Raw genomic sequence first — 18,123 nt, forward strand, 5'->3', positions numbered from 1 at the left:
TTGGGAATATGGAGAAGGGGACCTGTGGGGTCATCTCTCTAGGAAAACCCAAAAGGGAAGGCAGGCTTGAGACAGAAAGTCCTGTTGCAACATTGCCCCGTTAAGCCCTGAGAAGCTTTCAGAGGTCCTTAGGGAAGCTGAGGCAGAGGGAGCTCTGCTATGACCAGCCCCAAGAGGGGTGGGTGCTATGACAGGTGACCCTCCCCCACACAAGCTCAAGGAAGCTGTTTAGGACCCAAAAAGGGAACAGGGCCTAGGGTTTCTCTCCCTTAGTCTGGGTGAAGCAGCAGGATCTGACCATGAGAAGCAAAACGGTCCAGCGTAGCCTGCTGCTCCCATCTCTGTGTGCATTTGGCCTCAACTCCTGTATACGATGATCAGTCCAGGATGGAGCTGGGCTGTTCTCCGTGGTGGCAGATGACAGGACAAGGAGCAATGGGCTCAAGCTACAGCAAGGGAAGTTGAGGTTGGATATGAGGAAAAACTTTTTCACCAGGAGGGTGGTGAAGCCCTGGAGCAGGTTACCCAGAGAGGTGGTGCAGTCTCCATCCTTGGAGGTTTTTAAGGCCTGGCTTGACAAAGCCTGGGCTGGGATGATGTGGTTGGGGCTGGTTCTGCTTGGAGCAGGGGGTTGCACTAGATGTGACCCCTGAGGTCCCTTCAACCCTCATTTTCTGTGATTCCAGTCCTCCCAGGCAAACCTTGAGGCAAGGGAATCCCCATCACGGAGGCCCCCAAAACTAGTGTGGTCAATTGATCAAGAAGAGCTACACCTGCTGATATTCATAGGTGACAGGAGAGGAGTTAAGGGATTTGCCTCTGGGTAGGAAGTGGCTTGGTGCGCGGGTGTTGGGAGGCCGCCATGCCTGGAGTGCACCGTGGAAGAAGACAGGAGATGGCAATGGAGGGGACATCGGGGTAAAGGCAAAGGGATAGACAGACTGGGTTGAGTGATTATGAAAAGCTCAAGGACACCGGGAGCGAGTGAGGAGCCCTGAAGAGCAGGGAAACAACCAGCGAGGAAGGGGACTCTGGCGGCAGCCTGCGAGTGACTTGGAAGGGAGCAGGGTTCATCTCCAGGAGACCCGAGAAGAGGCGCCTGGGTGGGGCAAGCCTGAGAATAGAGAAATGACTTTGCTGTGGAGCTCGTTCAGCATCGAACGTATAAAGCTGGTTCTCTCCGGGTGGGGACCTTCCCGGAGTCTGTCCTCCACCAGCATGTCCCCTTCCCTCTGGCTGCATTGGATACTGATACAGATGTGGATAGGTGAGTGCTGGCGGCTTTACGGCGCGTTGCCTCAGCAAGCAAAGGGTGATTCACTTATGTTTTGCAGGGTTACAAACGAGGCATTCATTGCTTGCAAGTTGTGTGTGTACTCCAGGCACAAATAGCGTTGTGCACACACGCACGTGCGCGCGCGCACACACAAACACACACACACACGCATGCCATAGCATTATTTGTGCCTGGAGTATGCATACAATGTGCAAGCAATGAATGCCTCTTGTTTGTAACTCTGCTCTGCTGTGTGTATTATTTCAAAACGTTTCTTAAAATTACAGGAATTAGTACCAATACAGAGCAATGTGTTAGTTACTGAAATGTGGTATTTTCCCTGTGTCTGCAAAACCTGTGTGTAGATTTCGTGGGTTGTTAAGTAGAGTTTTTTTAATGATGAAAATGATCTCACCTTATTGCTAATGTTGAATTTCTAAAGAACTCATTTTACCTCCCTGCCTCCCTTCTCCATGTTTTAAGTGGGGCTGACAGGGTACAGGCTTAGAGAAATTGTCTTTAAATATAAAAAAGAATAATCATTCTGGAAAATGAGAGAGAAGAGGGATTTTTCTAAAGCTCTCAGCTAGGGGCGACTTTCACTGAGCGAGTTGCACAACTCTGCTTCCAGTTATGTAAATAGAAAAACTCCTAATAGTAAAATGGGAGCAGAGTTATTCCAAGGCTGAATTGGGTTTTTTGTTGGGTTTTTTTATTTTTTGAAACCTACCCCAAACAGTTAATTATGCTCCAACACTTTGCAGTCCCTTTTAGACCAGAAAGGAAATGTTGAAATGTGGGTGGAAAACCCCGAGATACGAGATTTGGTTCATGCTCTTCCCCCAACTCCATCAAGCTTCACTGAGCAAAATAAGATGACCCCATGATTTATCTGCAGCTTCAGGCCATTTCCACAGCCCAGGGATTTCCACAATATTTCCAGTTGCTCATGGACCTGACTCTGGAGGGTGATAGGAGCCCTGTACCCTCCCCACTGTCAGCCAGATTTCTCCTCCTGTGCTTGTTTCAATAATGTGATACGAAGAGCGTGGGTCAGTGTCCGAATGGTCTCTTGTAACCTCTCGCCCATGTTCCCGTCGGTCAGCATTTTCACAGCTTGGGACTGCCACGTTCAACATGGCAAAACAAGCTGTCAGGCTGATTTTTTTTTTTTTTACAAGCCTACTCTCTCGAGAACTCATTATTCCTGCTGGATCTGGCTTTCTCTAAGCAAAGTGAGAGCTCTAGAGAGAGGAGAAAATGGAGGTTTTTCAACACACAAATCAGAAGTTTCCAGCATAAAAAAGGAAAGGGGTTCAGTGCAAAATTTCCAAGGAAAAAATGTGTGGTTTTTTTTTTTCCAACCACCTCATGTATAACTCACACTAGGATGCACGTCTGCCTCCTCCACACCTAGGCTACATGGCAGCAAAGGAGTCTACTCTAGTTGTCAACTGAGGGAGCCGAAAGAGGGAAATGCTTTTTTACCCTGAAAGTCACAGGTTCAAACATTGCTGAGAGGCACGGGTATTTTATGCGGTCTGAGCAATCATTAACTTCATTTGTTCTTTGAACAACTTATACCTGCCAGGTTTCCCATACATGCAGCAAGTAGCATTTACAGTGCATAACCCCATGAATTTGGGGACTACTTTTAGGATTCACTGCCAGTCAACAGGGCTATTGGCTCCAGGAGTCAGGTCCCTGTTTATAAAAGAGAGTGCACGCCACGGTGCCGTCGCTTCAGGAGGCTAAGATTACAACGCCGTGGTGCGAGCTGCCAGGATGCCATTTGCTAAATGAAAAGGCGCTTGGATTCAGATGATTTCTGCCCTGCAGATTGCCAAGCAGCAGGTAAGGTGGCTCACATGGACATTTGTGCTGCGGCAGGTCATCCTTTTCCAATACCTGCACTAAGCGATGTAGGATCTCTCTGCAGGCTGCCCTGGAGTCAGACTGTCAGGGGTGTTAGCAACCCAGAAAGGAAATGCTGACTCAAAACCGCAAGGGCCAAGCTCGCCTAGTACCAGCCTCTTTAGGAAATAGCAGCTGAGACACGCTGGTGCCTGGCTCCTTTTCTGTAAACTCACATTTCTGCTCTCCAGTGGGCAGAGGATGCAACATGGGGGTGTAACTTCTGAAACCTTTGCCCTGCAGAGCTCCCTTTGCGCTGCCCAGGAGAAGGGACGCTTGCATCCCTAAAGGGGAAGAGTCCCAGGCCGTAGCGGCTCAGAGATGAAGAGGACAGGCCACTGGTCCTCTTGGTCCCACTGCCAGCCTGGGCTGGCCTAGGGGATGTGACTGCATTTTCAGACTGCGCGTAGTGGCAGAGTGGGTCGGATATCTCGCACCTAGAGCGGAGTCCCAAATCCGAGTCCCGTTCACGCTTGTGCTGAAGGCTGCCCCCACTTGATAGCATATCAGTGACCGTTGAGAGTGATGCATCTCTGCATTTTTTGGAAGAGGTTGGAGACTTGCAAGTTTGCCAAATGGATACCAACTTTCAGTCCTGAGCAGTTTGGGCTGGAGATGAAAGCCAGGCTCTGAGCTGAAAACAACACGTCCCAAATCCCCTTTTCCAAAGCCTGGTCTCTATGGCACAGTTCTACTGGAAAAAAAATGATTGCCTTTTATTTGCTACCAACATGCATGCACCCACCCATGCATGAGGAAGCCACCAGGAGCCCAGCCTTTCTGTCGCCACAATAAAACCACTTCTTCAAACAGCCAAGGCCCTTAGATGACATACAGGCACTTCCCAAATGCCGGCAGGCATGTGCAGCTGGTCAGGAAATCAAAAGGTCATCTAGTCTTTTCCTCTGCACCAAAACAAGTTCAAGTGCATGCAAACCATCCCCACCAATGATGGCTTAACGACCCACGAATGGAGGCCCCGCAGCCTCCGGGTTTAACCTGTGACTGTGTTTTGCCACCCTTGGAGATGGGAAGTGTTTTCGGGGGATAAAGATTATATCTTGGCTTTCTCTCCCCCTGCTCTTCCTCACCAGCGCACGCCGCGTCCCATACTGTCGTGCGAGGGGTGACGGGGCAGTCCATCAGGCTACCCTGCTTCTACCATGTTGCAAGAGCGAGTGATGTCTCCGTCATGTGCTGGGGCCGGGGCAGCTGTCCAAATTCAAAGTGCAACAGTGAGATTATCCGCACCGATGGGATGAGGGTCGTATCTTCGAAGTCTGTGAGATACCAGCTGACGGGTCACCTGGACATGGGGGACGTGTCTCTGACCATAAGGAACGTGAAGGAAGGAGACAGGGGAGTATACTGCTGCCGTATAGAGGTCCCTGGCTGGTTCAATGACATCAAACGAAACCTGGAGTTGAAGGTCGAGAGAGGTAAGAAATGCATCTTCCTCCTCTGAGTCTATGGGGAGAAGTCCATCCTGCTACCAGTGACGGTGAGATTAGGGAGGGGTGAATTTTCTTGGCGGGAAGGGTTTTGCCAGGAAAATACAGTTTGGGGTGGACTGAAATTATTTGCAAGTTGAGATCTAATTCATCAAATTCTTTTGGCTGGAAAAAAATAAGGGAAGAGCGGGGTGGGAAAGCTGAAAGGCTTTGCTTAGAAATGCTTTGAAGGCAGGTTTTCCATTTTTTTATTGTGAAGCTTTCCATTTGATGAAAAAAATGCCATTTCATTTTAATGCAACAGAAAAAGAAGGATTAATGGGGTTAAAAACCCCAAAGTGAAATGAAATATTTTACATTGGATAGAAGCAGCCCGGGTTGTTTCATAAGAAAACACAACAAAAACCCCAGGACACCAATTCATTTTAGGTTGACCAGAAGCAGATCCCCACGCTTCATCTGTCAGCATGGTCAGCAAACCAAAAAACCAGTCATTGGACAGCCCCGGTTTAGACTGGGTGTTTTAGACCATGGTGTAAGAAGTCCAGGAAAAGCTTGTGTTATAGCTAGATGGTTCAGAAATCATGGGGGAGGCAAGGATGATATGTTTTATTGGGCCAACTATGTCACTGGAATAAAGTTTAACAAGCTTTCGAATATGAGATAGTCTTTGTCGGGGGGCGAGAGATCACCCTAAGACATCGTGGCCTCACCTCATGCATTGTAAAGAAACAGGCACAGACTTTGCAGCTTTCCTTATTGTCCAAAGACACGATCTATGCTAACCTACATGGGACCATGTGGGAATACTCTCCAACACAGTAGTGGTTCCCAAACTGCAATTCATGGGCCCATGGGAAGGAGCCTACATCCAGCCTGGGGATCCCTGTGGGACCCTCTGCAACTAAATGGTGGATGAGGGTCCAGGGTGGGCAAACGAGTCTGGGACTGCTGCTGTAGGAAGCCTAATGGGGAGGGTGAAGGGAGGAGAGAGAAATCCCTTTCTACCGCAGACTGTAAGGCATGGGTGCTGGCTAACACCCAGGATAAAGAGGTGCACATCCCCTGATGTCAATAGGGTGATGCCTGCTCGTAGAATTGGACCCCGCTGCTTTTTGCCAGTGGGTCACCTGGGGGAAGATGAATAAACCACCCCCTCAAACGCCTTTTTTGACCAAATAGTGCAGATTTTTACTAAATAAAACAGCTCAGGGGAAGCAACTGCTTTCCTGCAAAATCTTTTGATTTCTTTTATTTTAAAACCAAAGACCCCTTTTGGGTTTAGGGTAGCGAGTAGCCTGGTTTTGGGTTTTTTCCCTTTTTTGAGAAAAAAATTGATTTTTCTTCCTTGGGAAGAGGGGAGGGATCATTTTTCCAGCTGGTTTTATGTGGATTCATTTCTGACCTAATGAGCTGATACCTTATTCTTAGAATCATAGAAATGAGGGTGGGAAGGGACCTCAGGGGTCACATCTAGTCCAACCCCTGCCCCAAGCAGGACCAGCCCCAATGCATCATCCCAGCCAAGGCTTTGTTGAGCTGGGCCTTAAAAACTCCCAAGGATGGAGAGTCCACCACCGCTCTGGGTAACCTGCTCCAGTGCTCCACCAGTGAGAGAGGTTTTTTTTCCTAATATCCAACCTCCACTTCCCTTGCTGCAGCTGGAGCCCATTGCTCCTTGTCCTGCCATCTGCCCCTGCTGAGACCAGTCCAGCTCCATCCTCTTTGCAGCCCCGCTGCAGGGAGGTGAAGGCTGCTATTCAATCCCCTCAGTCTTTCCTTCTGCAGGCTCAATCAGCCCATTTTCCTCGGCCTCTCCTCACAGCGGCTCAGAGAAACGGGCAGTTTCCGTTTTGTCTGGTTCGCAAGCTCAGCTGAGCAGATTCTGACCTGGTTTCTTGGCTTTCTTCTCCAGCAGTCGCAACTCGTCGTCCTCTTCCTCGTCCTCCAACAACAGCAGCCCCGGTTCCCGCAGTGGCGACAACCCACCCAGCAACGCCTCCTGCCTTCCCAACGGGCCCGGCTCTCCTGCACACGACTCTTGCTCCCCAGACGACTGCTCTGGAGGCGACCGAGGCCTGGCCGGGAAGCTACGGCGTGACGGAGCTCGCTCGCCCGTCGGGCTGTAGGTAGCATAGCCGGCAGTAATTGCTCCTTCGCGCTGGGATGCAAGGGGCGGGGGTGCCAGGAGGTGTCGTGGGGGCAGCAGGGAAGTCTGTATGAGGCTGACTGGTTTTTTGGGGTCCCCCTGGGCAATGCCCGTGTGTGCCGGGGACATGTTGGTCCAGACTCTTTCCCGCTGGCTGTGGGAACGGCAGGGTGAGTGGTGGGAAGAGCCGTGCGTGCCGGACAGGGCAGTGGGCAATATTCAGAGCTAAGCCAGGATTTTCAAAGATTTTACCCGGCTTGGTTCGTTTCTGGTGCTAATGACCTGCATCCTCTTGCTTTCCCTGGGCTGGAGTGGCTCCAGGTGCATTAAAAGCTGTAGGTGTTGCTCCACGCTGCACCAGGGCCGACTCTCTCCGCATTGCTTCCAACTCAAAAAGCATTGCACATCGCTCTGCGTCGTGCTCATGTATCCGCGGTTTCCATCGCCAATGTTATCAGTGTCAGCAGCTTCTTTTCCCTCTGACTGTCTGTGCCCAGTGCTGCCTGCAACTCTTTCTTCCTCTGATCTTGCTCACACCTCATTTTGACACGACTCCTTTGGGCAGATGTGCAGCTATGCAGTCATCAGCGGGGGTCCACCTTTAAAAGCAGGGACAGTTAATTATGCCCGCAGCTTTATGCATTTAAATGCATCACTGGATTAGACGGTGAAATGAAATGCTACAGCTAAGCACCTCTGTGGGATCGATGGCATAGGCACATATGGTCTGTAAGCTTTACCTCTGTTTAGCTAGATGTCCAGATTTGCACCGCGGTTTTGAACACCAAGGGGAAGCCTTTGAACAAGCGTGTTCTGGATAAGCATCTTCCCTCATTTCAGGGATCCCAGGCTACATAGATGCGCCTCCAAGCACTGAAAGGGCCGAAAATGATGATTTCGCTCTCGCGACCGAAGGTGCTCTCCATACAGGTCGGTACGGTGCTAGAACGCACGAGTTCATTTTGTTCCCAGATATGACAAACTATCCTGTGCAAAGACGCTGACTCTTTTTACACACACGGCAAAGGCTTGTGTATAGTTATGAGTTATCCTCTGGGAGTAGGATGCATCGCATGGCTATGTGCATGTACCCCCTCAGTTCTCAGTGCAACAGCTGCTAGGAAATTGCAGTTTCTAGCATGGAAATAGGATTCCTGAAGTTGAATGCTGTAGATGTAGGGCTCTTGGAAGTGCTGGCCAATATTGCCAACTGATGGCAAATCAGATACATGACTGGTTGAGAAGTTTTCTTCTTGAGACCTATTCTGCAGTGAGATGCTGCCATCAGAGATGTAGGAGTGCCAGTCCTCCTGAGACCTGGACTAAAATCCACTGGAGCCCGCTGAAAAATACTCACCAGCTCTGGAGGCAGGATTTGAATTTGGCACCCAGGGCTCAGCTACATGTCGTATTGCGCTCACCGCCCATTCCCCCATTTCTAAGGATACACCTCTTGTCCCAAGGGAGGGCTGCAAGGGGTCACTGCATCCCCTCTCGTGATGTTGTCTCTGTCCTTAAGTAGAATCAGAGACACTGAGGGTCACATCTAGTCCAACCCCTGCTACATCATCCCAGCCAGGGCTTTGTCTGTCTGGGTCTCAAACACCTCCCAGGATGGAGACTGCACCACCGCTCTGGGTAACCTGCTCCAGTGCTTCACCGCCCTCCTCGTGAGAGAGTTTTTCCTAATATCCAACCTCCACTTCCCTTGCTGCAGCTGGAGCCCATTGCTCCTTGTCCTGCCATCTGTCCCCACTGAGACCAGTCCAGCTCCATCCTCTTCGCAGCCCCTGCAGGGAGGTGGAGGCTGCTATTCAATCCCCTCAGTCTTTCCTTCTGCAGGCTCAATCAGCCGATTTTCCTCGGCCTCTCCTCACAGCGGCTCAGAGAAACGGGCAGTTTCCGTTTTGTCTGGTTCGCAAGCTCAGCTGAGCAGATTCTGACCTGGTTTCTTGGCTTTCTTCTCCAGCAGTCGCAACTCGTCGTCCTCTTCCTCGTCCTCCAACAACAGCAGCCCCGGTTCCCGCAGTGGCGACAACCCACCCAGCAACGCCTCCTGCCTTCCCAACGGGCCCGGCTCTCCTGCACACGACTCTTGCTCCCCAGACGACTGCTCTGGAGGCGACCGAGGCCTGGCCGGGAAGCTACGGCGTGACGGAGCTCGCTCGCCCGTCGGGCTGTAGGTAGCATAGCCGGCAGTAATTGCTCCTTCGCGCTGGGATGCAAGGGGCGGGGGTGCCAGGAGGTGTCGTGGGGGCAGCAGGGAAGTCTGTATGAGGCTGACTGGTTTTTTGGGGTCCCCCTGGGCAATGCCCGTGTGTGCCGGGGACATGTTGGTCCAGACTCTTTCCCGCTGGCTGTGGGAACGGCAGGGTGAGTGGTGGGAAGAGCCGTGCGTGCCGGACAGGGCAGTGGGCAATATTCAGAGCTAAGCCAGGATTTTCAAAGATTTTACCCGGCTTGGTTCGTTTCTGGTGCTAATGACCTGCATCCTCTTGCTTTCCCTGGGCTGGAGTGGCTCCAGGTGCATTAAAAGCTGTAGGTGTTGCTCCACGCTGCACCAGGGCCGACTCTCTCCGCATTGCTTCCAACTCAAAAAGCACTGCACATCGCTCTGCGTCGTGCTCATGTATCCGCGGTTTCCATCGCCAATGTTATCGGTGCCAGCAGCTTCTTTTCCCTCTGACTGTCTGTGCCCAGTGCTGCCTGCAACTCTTTCTTCCTCTGATCTTGCTCACACCTCATTTTGACACGACTCCTTTGGGCAGATGTGCAGCTATGCAGTCATCAGCGGGGGTCCACCTTTAAAAGCAGGGACAGTTAATTATGCCCGCAGCTTTATGCATTTAAATGCATCACTGGATTAGACGGTGAAATGAAATGCTACAGCTAAGCACCTCTGTGGGATCGATGGCATAGGCACATATGGTCTGTAAGCTTTACCTCTGTTTAGCTAGATGTCCAGATTTGCACCGCGGTTTTGAACACCAAGGGGAAGCCTTTGAACAAGCGTGTTCTGGATGAGCATCTTCCCTCATTTCAGGGACCCCAGGCTACGTAGATGCGCCTCCAAGCACTGAAAGGGCCGAAAATGATGATTTCGCTCTCGCGACCGAAGGTGCTCTCCATACAGGTCGGTACGGTGCTAGAACGCACAAGTTCATTTTGTTCCCAGACATGACAAACTATCCTGTGCAAAGACGCTGACTCTTTTTACACACACGGCAAAGGCTTGTGTATAGTTATGAGTTATCCTCTGGGAGTAGGATGCATCGCATGGCTACGTGCATGTACCCCCTCAGTTCTCAGTGCAACAGCTGCTAGGAAATTGCAGTTTCTAGCATGGAAATAGGATTCCTGAAGTTGAATGCTGTAGATGTAGGGCTCTTGGAAGTGCTGGCCAATATTGCCAACTGATGGCAAATCAGATACATGACTTGTTGAGAAGTTTTCTTCTTGAGACCTATTCTGCAGTGAGATGCTGCCATCAGAGATGTAGGAGTGCCAGTCCTCCTGAGACCTGGACTAAAATCCATTGGAGCCCGCTGAAAAATACTCACCAGCTCTGGAGGCAGGATTTGAATTTGGCGCCCAGGGCTCAGCTACATGTCGTATTGCGCTCACCGCCCATTCCCCCATTTCTAAGGATACACCTCTTGTCCCAAGGGAGGGCTGCAAGGGGTCACTGCATCCCCTCTCGTGATGTTGTCTCTGTCCTTAAGTAGAATCAGAGACACTGAGGGTCACATCTAGTCCAACCCCTGCTACATCATCCCAGCCAGGGCTTTGTCTGTCTGGGTCTCAAACACCTCCCAGGATGGAGACTGCACCACCGCTCTGGGTAACCTGCTCCAGTGCTTCACCGCCCTCCTCGTGAGAGAGTTTTTCCTAATATCCAACCTCCACTTCCCTTGCTGCAGCTGGAGCCCATTGCTCCTTGTCCTGCCATCTGCCCCCACAGAGACCAGCCCAGCTCCATCCTCTTTGCAGCCCCTGCAGGGAGGTGGAGGCTGCTATTCAATCCCCTCAGTCTTTCCTTCTGCAGGCTCAATCAGCCCATTTTCCTCGGCCTCTCCTCACAGCGGCTCAGAGAAACGGGCAGTTTCCGTTTTGTCTGGTTCGCAAGCTCAGCTGAGCAGATTCTGACCTGGTTTCTTGGCTTTCTTCTCCAGCAGTCACAACTCGTCGTCCTCTTCCTCGTCCTCCAACAACAGCAGCCCCGGTTCCCGCAGTGGCGACAACCCACCCAGCAACGCCTCCTGCCTTCCCAACGGGCCCGGCTCTCCTGCACACGACTCTTGCTCCCCAGACGACTGCTCTGGAGGCGACCGAGGCCTGGCCGGGAAGCTACGGCGTGACGGAGCTCACTCGCCCGTCGGGCTGTAGGTAGCATAGCCGGCAGTAATTGCTCCTTCGCGCTGGGATGCAAGGGGCGGGGGTGCCAGGAGGTGTCGTGGGGGCAGCAGGGAAGTCTGTATGAAGCTGACTGGTTTTTTGGGGTCCCCCTGGGCAATGCCCGTGTGTGCCGGGGACATGTTGGTCCAGACTCTTTCCCGCTGGCTGTGGGAACGGCAGGGTGAGTGGTGGGAAGAGCCGTGCGTGCCGGACAGGGCAGTGGGCAATATTCAGAGCTAAGCCAGGATTTTCAAAGATTTTACCCGGCTTGGTTCGTTTCTGGTGCTAATGACCTGCATCCTCTTGCTTTCCCTGGGCTGGAGTGGCTCCAGGTGCATTAAAAGCTGTTAGGTTTTGCTCCACACTGAACCACCTTTTCAAGTACGAGTAAATAGCCCCCCTGCAGAAAGGTCAGCAAACTAGGGCATAAAAACAGAGGAAATCCAGACTTCAAGAGTGACATTGCCCCAGCAAGTCAGGCTCCAGCCTCCATAAACTCACTGCTGTGATATCAGCCGGCACCACGCAGCAGGACCAAAGTATTCAATAGCTTCCCATGGCTCGTTCAGTTCTTGTTTTCTGGTGCAGACAACTCAAATTTGTAATGGGTGCATGCTGCCCTTTTTTAAATAGTCTTTCTCTTCTCGGTGGAAACCCCTCTTCCTCCCCTGTCACTCCATCGCTGATAAGACACGTGAATAGGAGCTGGTGGACACTTGTATCATGTAAGCCATTAGCCCTCTTTGTCAGGGCTTCTTCAGGAACAGCTGAGGACTGGGAGCAGGATATATTTCAAATTAGAAGAGAAGAGGGATGGGGAGAGCTGTATGGGAAAAGCTGACTGACAGCTACCCTGCCCAGAGCGTATCCCTCCCATTCATCTTAGCTCTAGAGGATGCCCCATAGATGTGTTATGCCTTGGTGCAGTGGTAGCAAAGGGAAAGGATGTCCTGTTTGAATTGAGCCCTAAATCCAAGCTGAAATCCAAGCCTGGGTCTTTACTGAAGAATTAATTATTGGAGTTTGGACATGACTCTGGTCACTACATGCTATATCGTCTTCTTTCCTTCCCTGGGCTTCATCTGGCCAGAAACGATCAAAATTCCCATCCAGAATGACACATGGAGGTTACTGTACAAGCCCATAACACCTTCGAACATGCGCAGCCTAAAATTCAACACAAGTAACCAAGACAGCGTCTCCCCTGTAAGTGATCATCTGGATTCGAAATGCTCAGCAAAACATGCTGGTGAAGCAGAAAACTTCAGGAAAGCACCGTAGCGCTGACTCCACAATTAGATCACGTGGCCTGTTTCCTTCTGCATCCCCAACCCCTGTTTGCTAGAGAAAATGCTTGACTTTCTCTCTTGTCCCAGCGTTCATCCCGCGGTTTTATGATGGTAATCTGGCCTGCCTGACAAAAAGTCTCTTCATTACAGGTATGGAAGGCTGTCACCTTTTACAAACACAACACACCCATGCCAGCACCCAGGACCAATGTTTTTAAATATTTCTGTCTTTCTTTTGATGATTATTTTTAATTTCAGGGACTGATTTGCCAGCCGCTGTCCAGGACCCCCCTGAGCAGATGCCTGTGGATTATACTTCTTACACTCCATTTTCCACAAGAGACACCCCTGTTTGTATCCTGGCAGCAGACCGAGGTAAAAGCAAGATTGTTGGGCTTCATTTTTAATGCAAATACACACAAGTGACTGAAGATTGTGGAGCCCCTGAATTATCCTCTAAGGGCTGGTGTATGCCCTCGTCTTAAGTTGTGCCGCTGACGCATGCAAACGCTGGCACCATTAAAGCGGTGCAAAAGCATTTAACCCACTTTAAAGTGTCATGCACACCCCCCACCCGTCATTTTGTCTACGCACGGCCTTGGACAGTAACACCGGATCCAAAGATCATTGTTGGATTCCCTGATTCACCAAGGGTTTCTGCATGACCTGCGAAACTTTGAGAGCCAGCTGCAGATTGGTATTTAGGTGTTTAACTCCTATATGAATTCACTTATTGTTTAGGCACCTAGGAATCTTTCTAGGTTCAGCCCTCAGAGGTCTTTTTCTGCCTCAGTTTCCCATTCTGCAGGCAAGGACAGTAGTGTTTTCCTATCCAACAGGGTGTTATAAGGACAAATGTATAAGAGATGTATATCTCTTGTATATAAGAGATTGCAAGGCGCTTGGTAACATGGGTCATAGTAGGAGAGCAGGTAGACAGAATAAGTTACATCAGTATTGCTGAGGAGTCTTGGATTTGGGGAGAAACACTTGGTCTTACAGGCCTTTCCTGTGACAGTTGCAACATTATCGGCCTCTGCAAATTACGGTGAGAAGACGAATGTCTAACAGCAATTGCACTGAGTCTAGATCTAGCATTTTGTTTTTTTCTGTTACCAGAGACTTCCCCAGAGCCACAACACTGTGAGCCCCCAGGAAACACAGATAACCCAGGACAGGTAAAGCCTCCTCCATGTCTCAGAAGTGTCCGACGAACTAAAAGCCAGCTTGACCTAGCAGTGATTTATGAAGCGTTTAGCCTAAATACACGCTGTAGGCAAAACAGAGAGGTGCTGGGTTTAATCTGGTCCAGGGGCACATAGGAATTACCAGCCCCCCAATCCAGCTATCTGCCTTCAGTAACCAGCACCAGATGCTGCTGAGGAAGGTGCCATAAATGCGGGCTGGGATGTCATATCTCATGTCATTTACCCTCTTTCCTCCTCTCCATTCCCCAGTGGTCCCAAGCACTCTCTCTTGGTTTGTCCTCGCTGGTGCTTGGCAAGACCCGTGACTGATGAAGTGAGAGGGCAGAGGGCTATCTGTGCATGGATTAGTATAAGGTTTGGGGGTCCTGGCAGGGTTGAGAGGCTGTTGGATGCAAAATCTCATCCCAGAACTGCTGCCACCTGCCAGAAAAAGTGATCCTGAAGGCCACTCCAGTCCAGAGTGAAAGGCAATGGGTTTTCATGTGCCTTGCAAATACCGCTGAGATGCAGCCTGGGCTGCCTACAGTCATGGAAACAGGGGAGGGCTCTGACAGGACGAGCACTGGGTGATCTGGGCTTGAGGTTCAGCTAACAGCACTCAAGGATGGCTTTGTCTTGCAGCCCCTGGACAAGACCTTCTTCCCGGGGGAGTCCAGAAGGAAGTACTAGCGCCACTGTTCATTGAGAGAGCCACCCTTTTTGCAACAGGGCCTGGCCTTCTGATCCAAACCACCTCTTGTTTGGGTTTTGCTTAACCCAAGCCCACCCACTGGGGTTTTGCAAAATGGATATTGCCTCTGGTTTGAGCAGACCCCTACCTGTGCAGAAAGAGAGCAAAGAAACTTGGCAATAAATAATCCAGATGCCCATCAAAGTATGCCATGCAGTTTTGCAATAGGATTCCTGCTTTCCTGTTCCCTGGGCATTTGCCGTTTACACTGCCAGCTTGATGGCAGATATTGCTGTTAGAGCTACCAGGCCCTCTTTAAACATGCCAGAACCAATGTGCTGTTTAAAAGCCTTTTCTGCTTGTTTCCCCCCTCCCTTCTTTCTCAGCTGGAGCAGGGGATCCCACTGCTACCCCTCTCCACTGGAGGGGCAGTTCTTCTCGCATTGATGCTGCTCTTACTTTTCCTGTGGAGATGTAAGTACTGTCATGTGTTTGCTGTCATGCTCTGCATTAGCTTCATGTGCACTTTTTTGTGTGTGCATATTTTGGTCCTGGGGATGATGGTAAACTGCATCTGGCTGGAAGGCCTGGTGGTGGGGCTACTCGTGGCAGGGTAGCTCCTATAAAATACCACCTTACTCTGCAGGTTACAACATGGTGGTATTTTCTTCAACCAAGGAGTACCCACAAGGTGCCTCAAAACCCTAGTGCCTTGTGGGTACTCCTTGGTTGAAGAAATCCTAAGGGACATTGCCCTGATAGAAACTAGTCTGGACTGTTCTCCGTGGCAGTAGATGACAGGACAAGGAGCAATGGGCTCAAGTTGCAGCAAGGGAAGTTGAGGTTGGATATTAGGGGAAAAAATTCTCCCCAGGAGGGTGGTGAAGCTCTGGAGTAGGTCACCCAGAGAGGTGGTGCAGTCTCCATCCTTGGAGGTTTTTAAGACCCAGGTAGACAAAGCCTTGGCTGGGATGATGGAGTTGGGGCTGGTCCTGCTTGGAGCAGGGGTTGGACTAGAGGTGACCTCCTGAGCTCCCTTCAGCCCTCATTTTCTATGATGCTTTGAACCATGTAGGCAGTCAGCAGCAGTTCTTATCTATTGCTGTCTGGCAGAAGCTACAAGCATCACAGCACTGAACATCTGGACTTGGTCTGGCCTTTGGACTCCAGCTCAGGGATTTAAAGAGGGGATGGTAGGTCAAGGGCAGCCTCTGCTCCCATACTCTTGCTTAGGTGCATGCATTGAAGGTCCTGGTATGATAGGCACCAGGCTCCATAAGAGGCATAAGGAACCTGAGGCAGCTACCAAGGCATGGGTGTGTATAACATCTCTTCCCCAGCTGGTGTAGCCTGAGCTAAAGTTTGAAGGCCAGTAATAGCCAATGCACCGAAGAGAGCAAATCCATTCTAAACTCAGACTTGTTTAGTTAATGAAGTCTCCCTTGATATGAAGGTGAGAGGAGATGAAGGCTGTAGTGATCTGGGAGCCAAATAGAGGAAGGACAACATGGAACCGCAGATCCAGACTTGCAAAGTTGTGCTTAAGGTATTTTCCGTGCCAGGAAAAGGAGCAGTTTAGGGTGAGGCGTCTTGTTTGGTATTATTGTGTCCATTGAAGAACCTGCACCAGAATACCTTCTTGGAAATGGTGTAATGCAAATGGGTCCAGGAGTCAAATGGCATTTAGTAGTAGTGGGGTATACGTGGAGTAACTCAAGGGAAACAAAAAATCGATGCCTGCCCAGAGTCGGTTTCTCCTCTGACTTACCCTTGATTTCCACTTCTGTATCTGCATTGAAGGTAATGGACCAGTGCCTGTAACCCTGCGTCAGCACATGAAGTCACTGGGATAAAGGGATCAGGCCTCAGTATTTATTATTTATCAGCCGATGTTCAATCCGGTGCATGGTCGGGACATTAGCAGGCTGTTTCCCTCCTGCGCTTCTTTTATTCCAGGAGTCAAAAACGTCCTGATGAATTATTCGCTGTATAGCAAAGTGCTCATCAAGGGTTTTCCTTACAAGGGACGTGAACCCATTTCAGGCCAGAGCATGATTAGTTACACACAGCCATGCATAATTCAGCCCCTTAAAGCTGTTTATAAATATTTAGTGTCCTTTATTCGTGTGCTGATTGTATTGCCTTTTGCTGGGGTTTGCTGTCCTGGCATCAGCCCTGAATTATTGAGAAGAGTTGCAGAGGAATTCACCGCTGGCAGGGCTATGGTGGGAAGCAGTCGGTGCTACAGGGGCCTGATTCTGATCTCAGTGACGTTGTCTAACAAGAGGGGCAATTCCACTGCGCTTGCGAGAGCTGCGGGTGCAAATCAAGCCAGGTAATGCTCGTTATTTTCTGCTTTGTCTGTGCAAAGCTTATAGCACTTGGAATCCTGTCCTTGAGTCCGTGCTTGGAAACCTGTGACCCCCCTCCTCCTCGTCACGTTAACACGAACCTTGCCTTATCTGTAGGTCAACGCAAGAGGAGCTATCAGCTGACCGTTACAGAAAGGTAATCATGGGGTAATTCCTAATAATGCATCCAATCTTGATCCTGTTAAAGGAAATGGAGGTGTGGGATTGGGCCCCTATCCTGATTCCCCGGGCTGTGTTAGAAACCAAAACCTTTAGATCATATTCCTCCAGAAAACCAATCTGCACCTCCTAGACTGTGCCCCGATGGGGTAGCAGGCAGACATCGGGAGGGCTCCGCGTGGGGTCCTCCAGGCAGCCTCTGAGGGATGCATAACCCACGTCAGCTTTGCATCTGGTCCTGTGGGACACATTGCCCAGAGACTTGCCTCTCTTCCTGCCTGCCCAGGTGTAAATCCGGTGTAACCCTTCAGCATTATCTGGGTGCAAGGAGAATCCATCTATCCCGGCTTAAATTTCCTCTCGCGCTTTTGCACTGGTCTGTCCAGAGCCGAGAGAAAAGGACATGGAGGGGAGGCCTGAGTTTTGCCGCAGTTAAAGGGTAATTCATTGCTCTCTCTGGCCACGGGAGATGGGAGAAGTCGTGGCCTTGAATTGCAGTGAGGGGTATCCCCAGGGTGGCTCCACCGCCTCCTTTCCCTGCGTGGCTGGCAGGGCTTGCTCGAGAGCGGCACAGAGCAGCGGTGTCGACATCCTAAGGACGATCGGCTTACACCATCTGCTATGGTTTGAATCGACCTTTCACAATTTGCAGGCTCATGGAAAGGAGCCAGGCGCTCTGGCAAGCATCGGCACGGCTCCAGGACCGGTTTTACGCCGGCCGACTCGAGCAGCTGATCTGACCCACCGGTTCCTTTCTCTCTTCCACTTCCACGGGTGTAACCCAAGCCCCTGGGATCTGACCTGGCGTGCTTCCCCCTTGCCTTTGTCAGCTGCGCAGCTAATCATGGTGCTTCTCGTTACAGCACGAAGCCCTCTGAAGAGCCGGAGAAAGCTTTCAGTGGCGTAGAAGGAGAAAACGGCCTTTTCGCTCTGTGAGGCAGACCCCGCTGCCTTGGGAAAAGTGTCGCAAAGCCACGGGCATCTAGAAGAAGCTCCTTTGTGCTCTGCTGAGAAATAAAGGCAACTTCCTCGCTCTTCCTGGCAGCTACAATGGGTGCAAACCCAGGCGCCTCAACTGTGAAGAGTTTAAAGTCTGGATGTAAATTTTGCCTCTCGCTGTGCGCATCTACACGTTCATTAATGCACAGTAGTTAATGCCCATGTAGTTTAGTACTTGCTTGATGAAGTGCTAACTAAATGCGCAGTAGTGGTGGCACACTATTGTTTTGTGATGCTTACT

General features: G+C 50.7%; 1 protein-coding gene across 1 annotated transcript; it reads left to right on the forward strand.

The window, feature by feature from the left end:
- The first annotated feature begins 928 nt into the window (after positions 1 to 928).
- On the forward strand, positions 929 to 17,918 carry LOC149856094 (uncharacterized). The gene is made up of 12 exons (XM_090064779.1): positions 929 to 1,267; positions 4,285 to 4,629; positions 6,557 to 6,766; positions 7,631 to 7,720; positions 8,760 to 8,969; positions 9,834 to 9,923; positions 10,963 to 11,172; positions 12,733 to 12,849; positions 13,594 to 13,652; positions 14,739 to 14,826; positions 16,821 to 16,860; positions 17,747 to 17,918. Exons 1-12 carry the CDS (start codon positions 1,129 to 1,131, stop codon positions 17,817 to 17,819), a joined length of 1,671 nt encoding a protein of 556 aa, XP_089920905.1. The 5' UTR covers positions 929 to 1,128; the 3' UTR covers positions 17,820 to 17,918.
- Positions 17,919 to 18,123: the final 205 nt, after the last annotated feature.

The sequence above is a fragment of the Crocodylus siamensis genome, chromosome 10, assembly GCF_052110815.1.
Source record: "Crocodylus siamensis isolate JL-2025a chromosome 10, ASM5211081v1, whole genome shotgun sequence".
NCBI classification, from domain to species: Eukaryota; Metazoa; Chordata; order Crocodylia; family Crocodylidae; genus Crocodylus; species Crocodylus siamensis.

What these genes read in the sequence shown, in the direction of transcription:
- LOC149856094 (XM_090064779.1), top strand. Translation starts at nt 1,129, where the DNA reads ATGACTTTGCTGTGGAGCTCGTTCAGCATCGAACGTATAAAGCTGGTT. An exon ending in GCTCACTCGCCCGTCGGGCT is followed by an intron (nt 11,173 to 12,732) that starts GTAGGTAGCATA and finishes TTTTAATTTCAG; the next exon opens with GGACTGATTTGCCAGCCGCT. An exon ending in CAGCTGACCGTTACAGAAAG is followed by an intron (nt 16,861 to 17,746) that starts GTAATCATGGGG and finishes TTCTCGTTACAG; the next exon opens with CACGAAGCCCTCTGAAGAGC.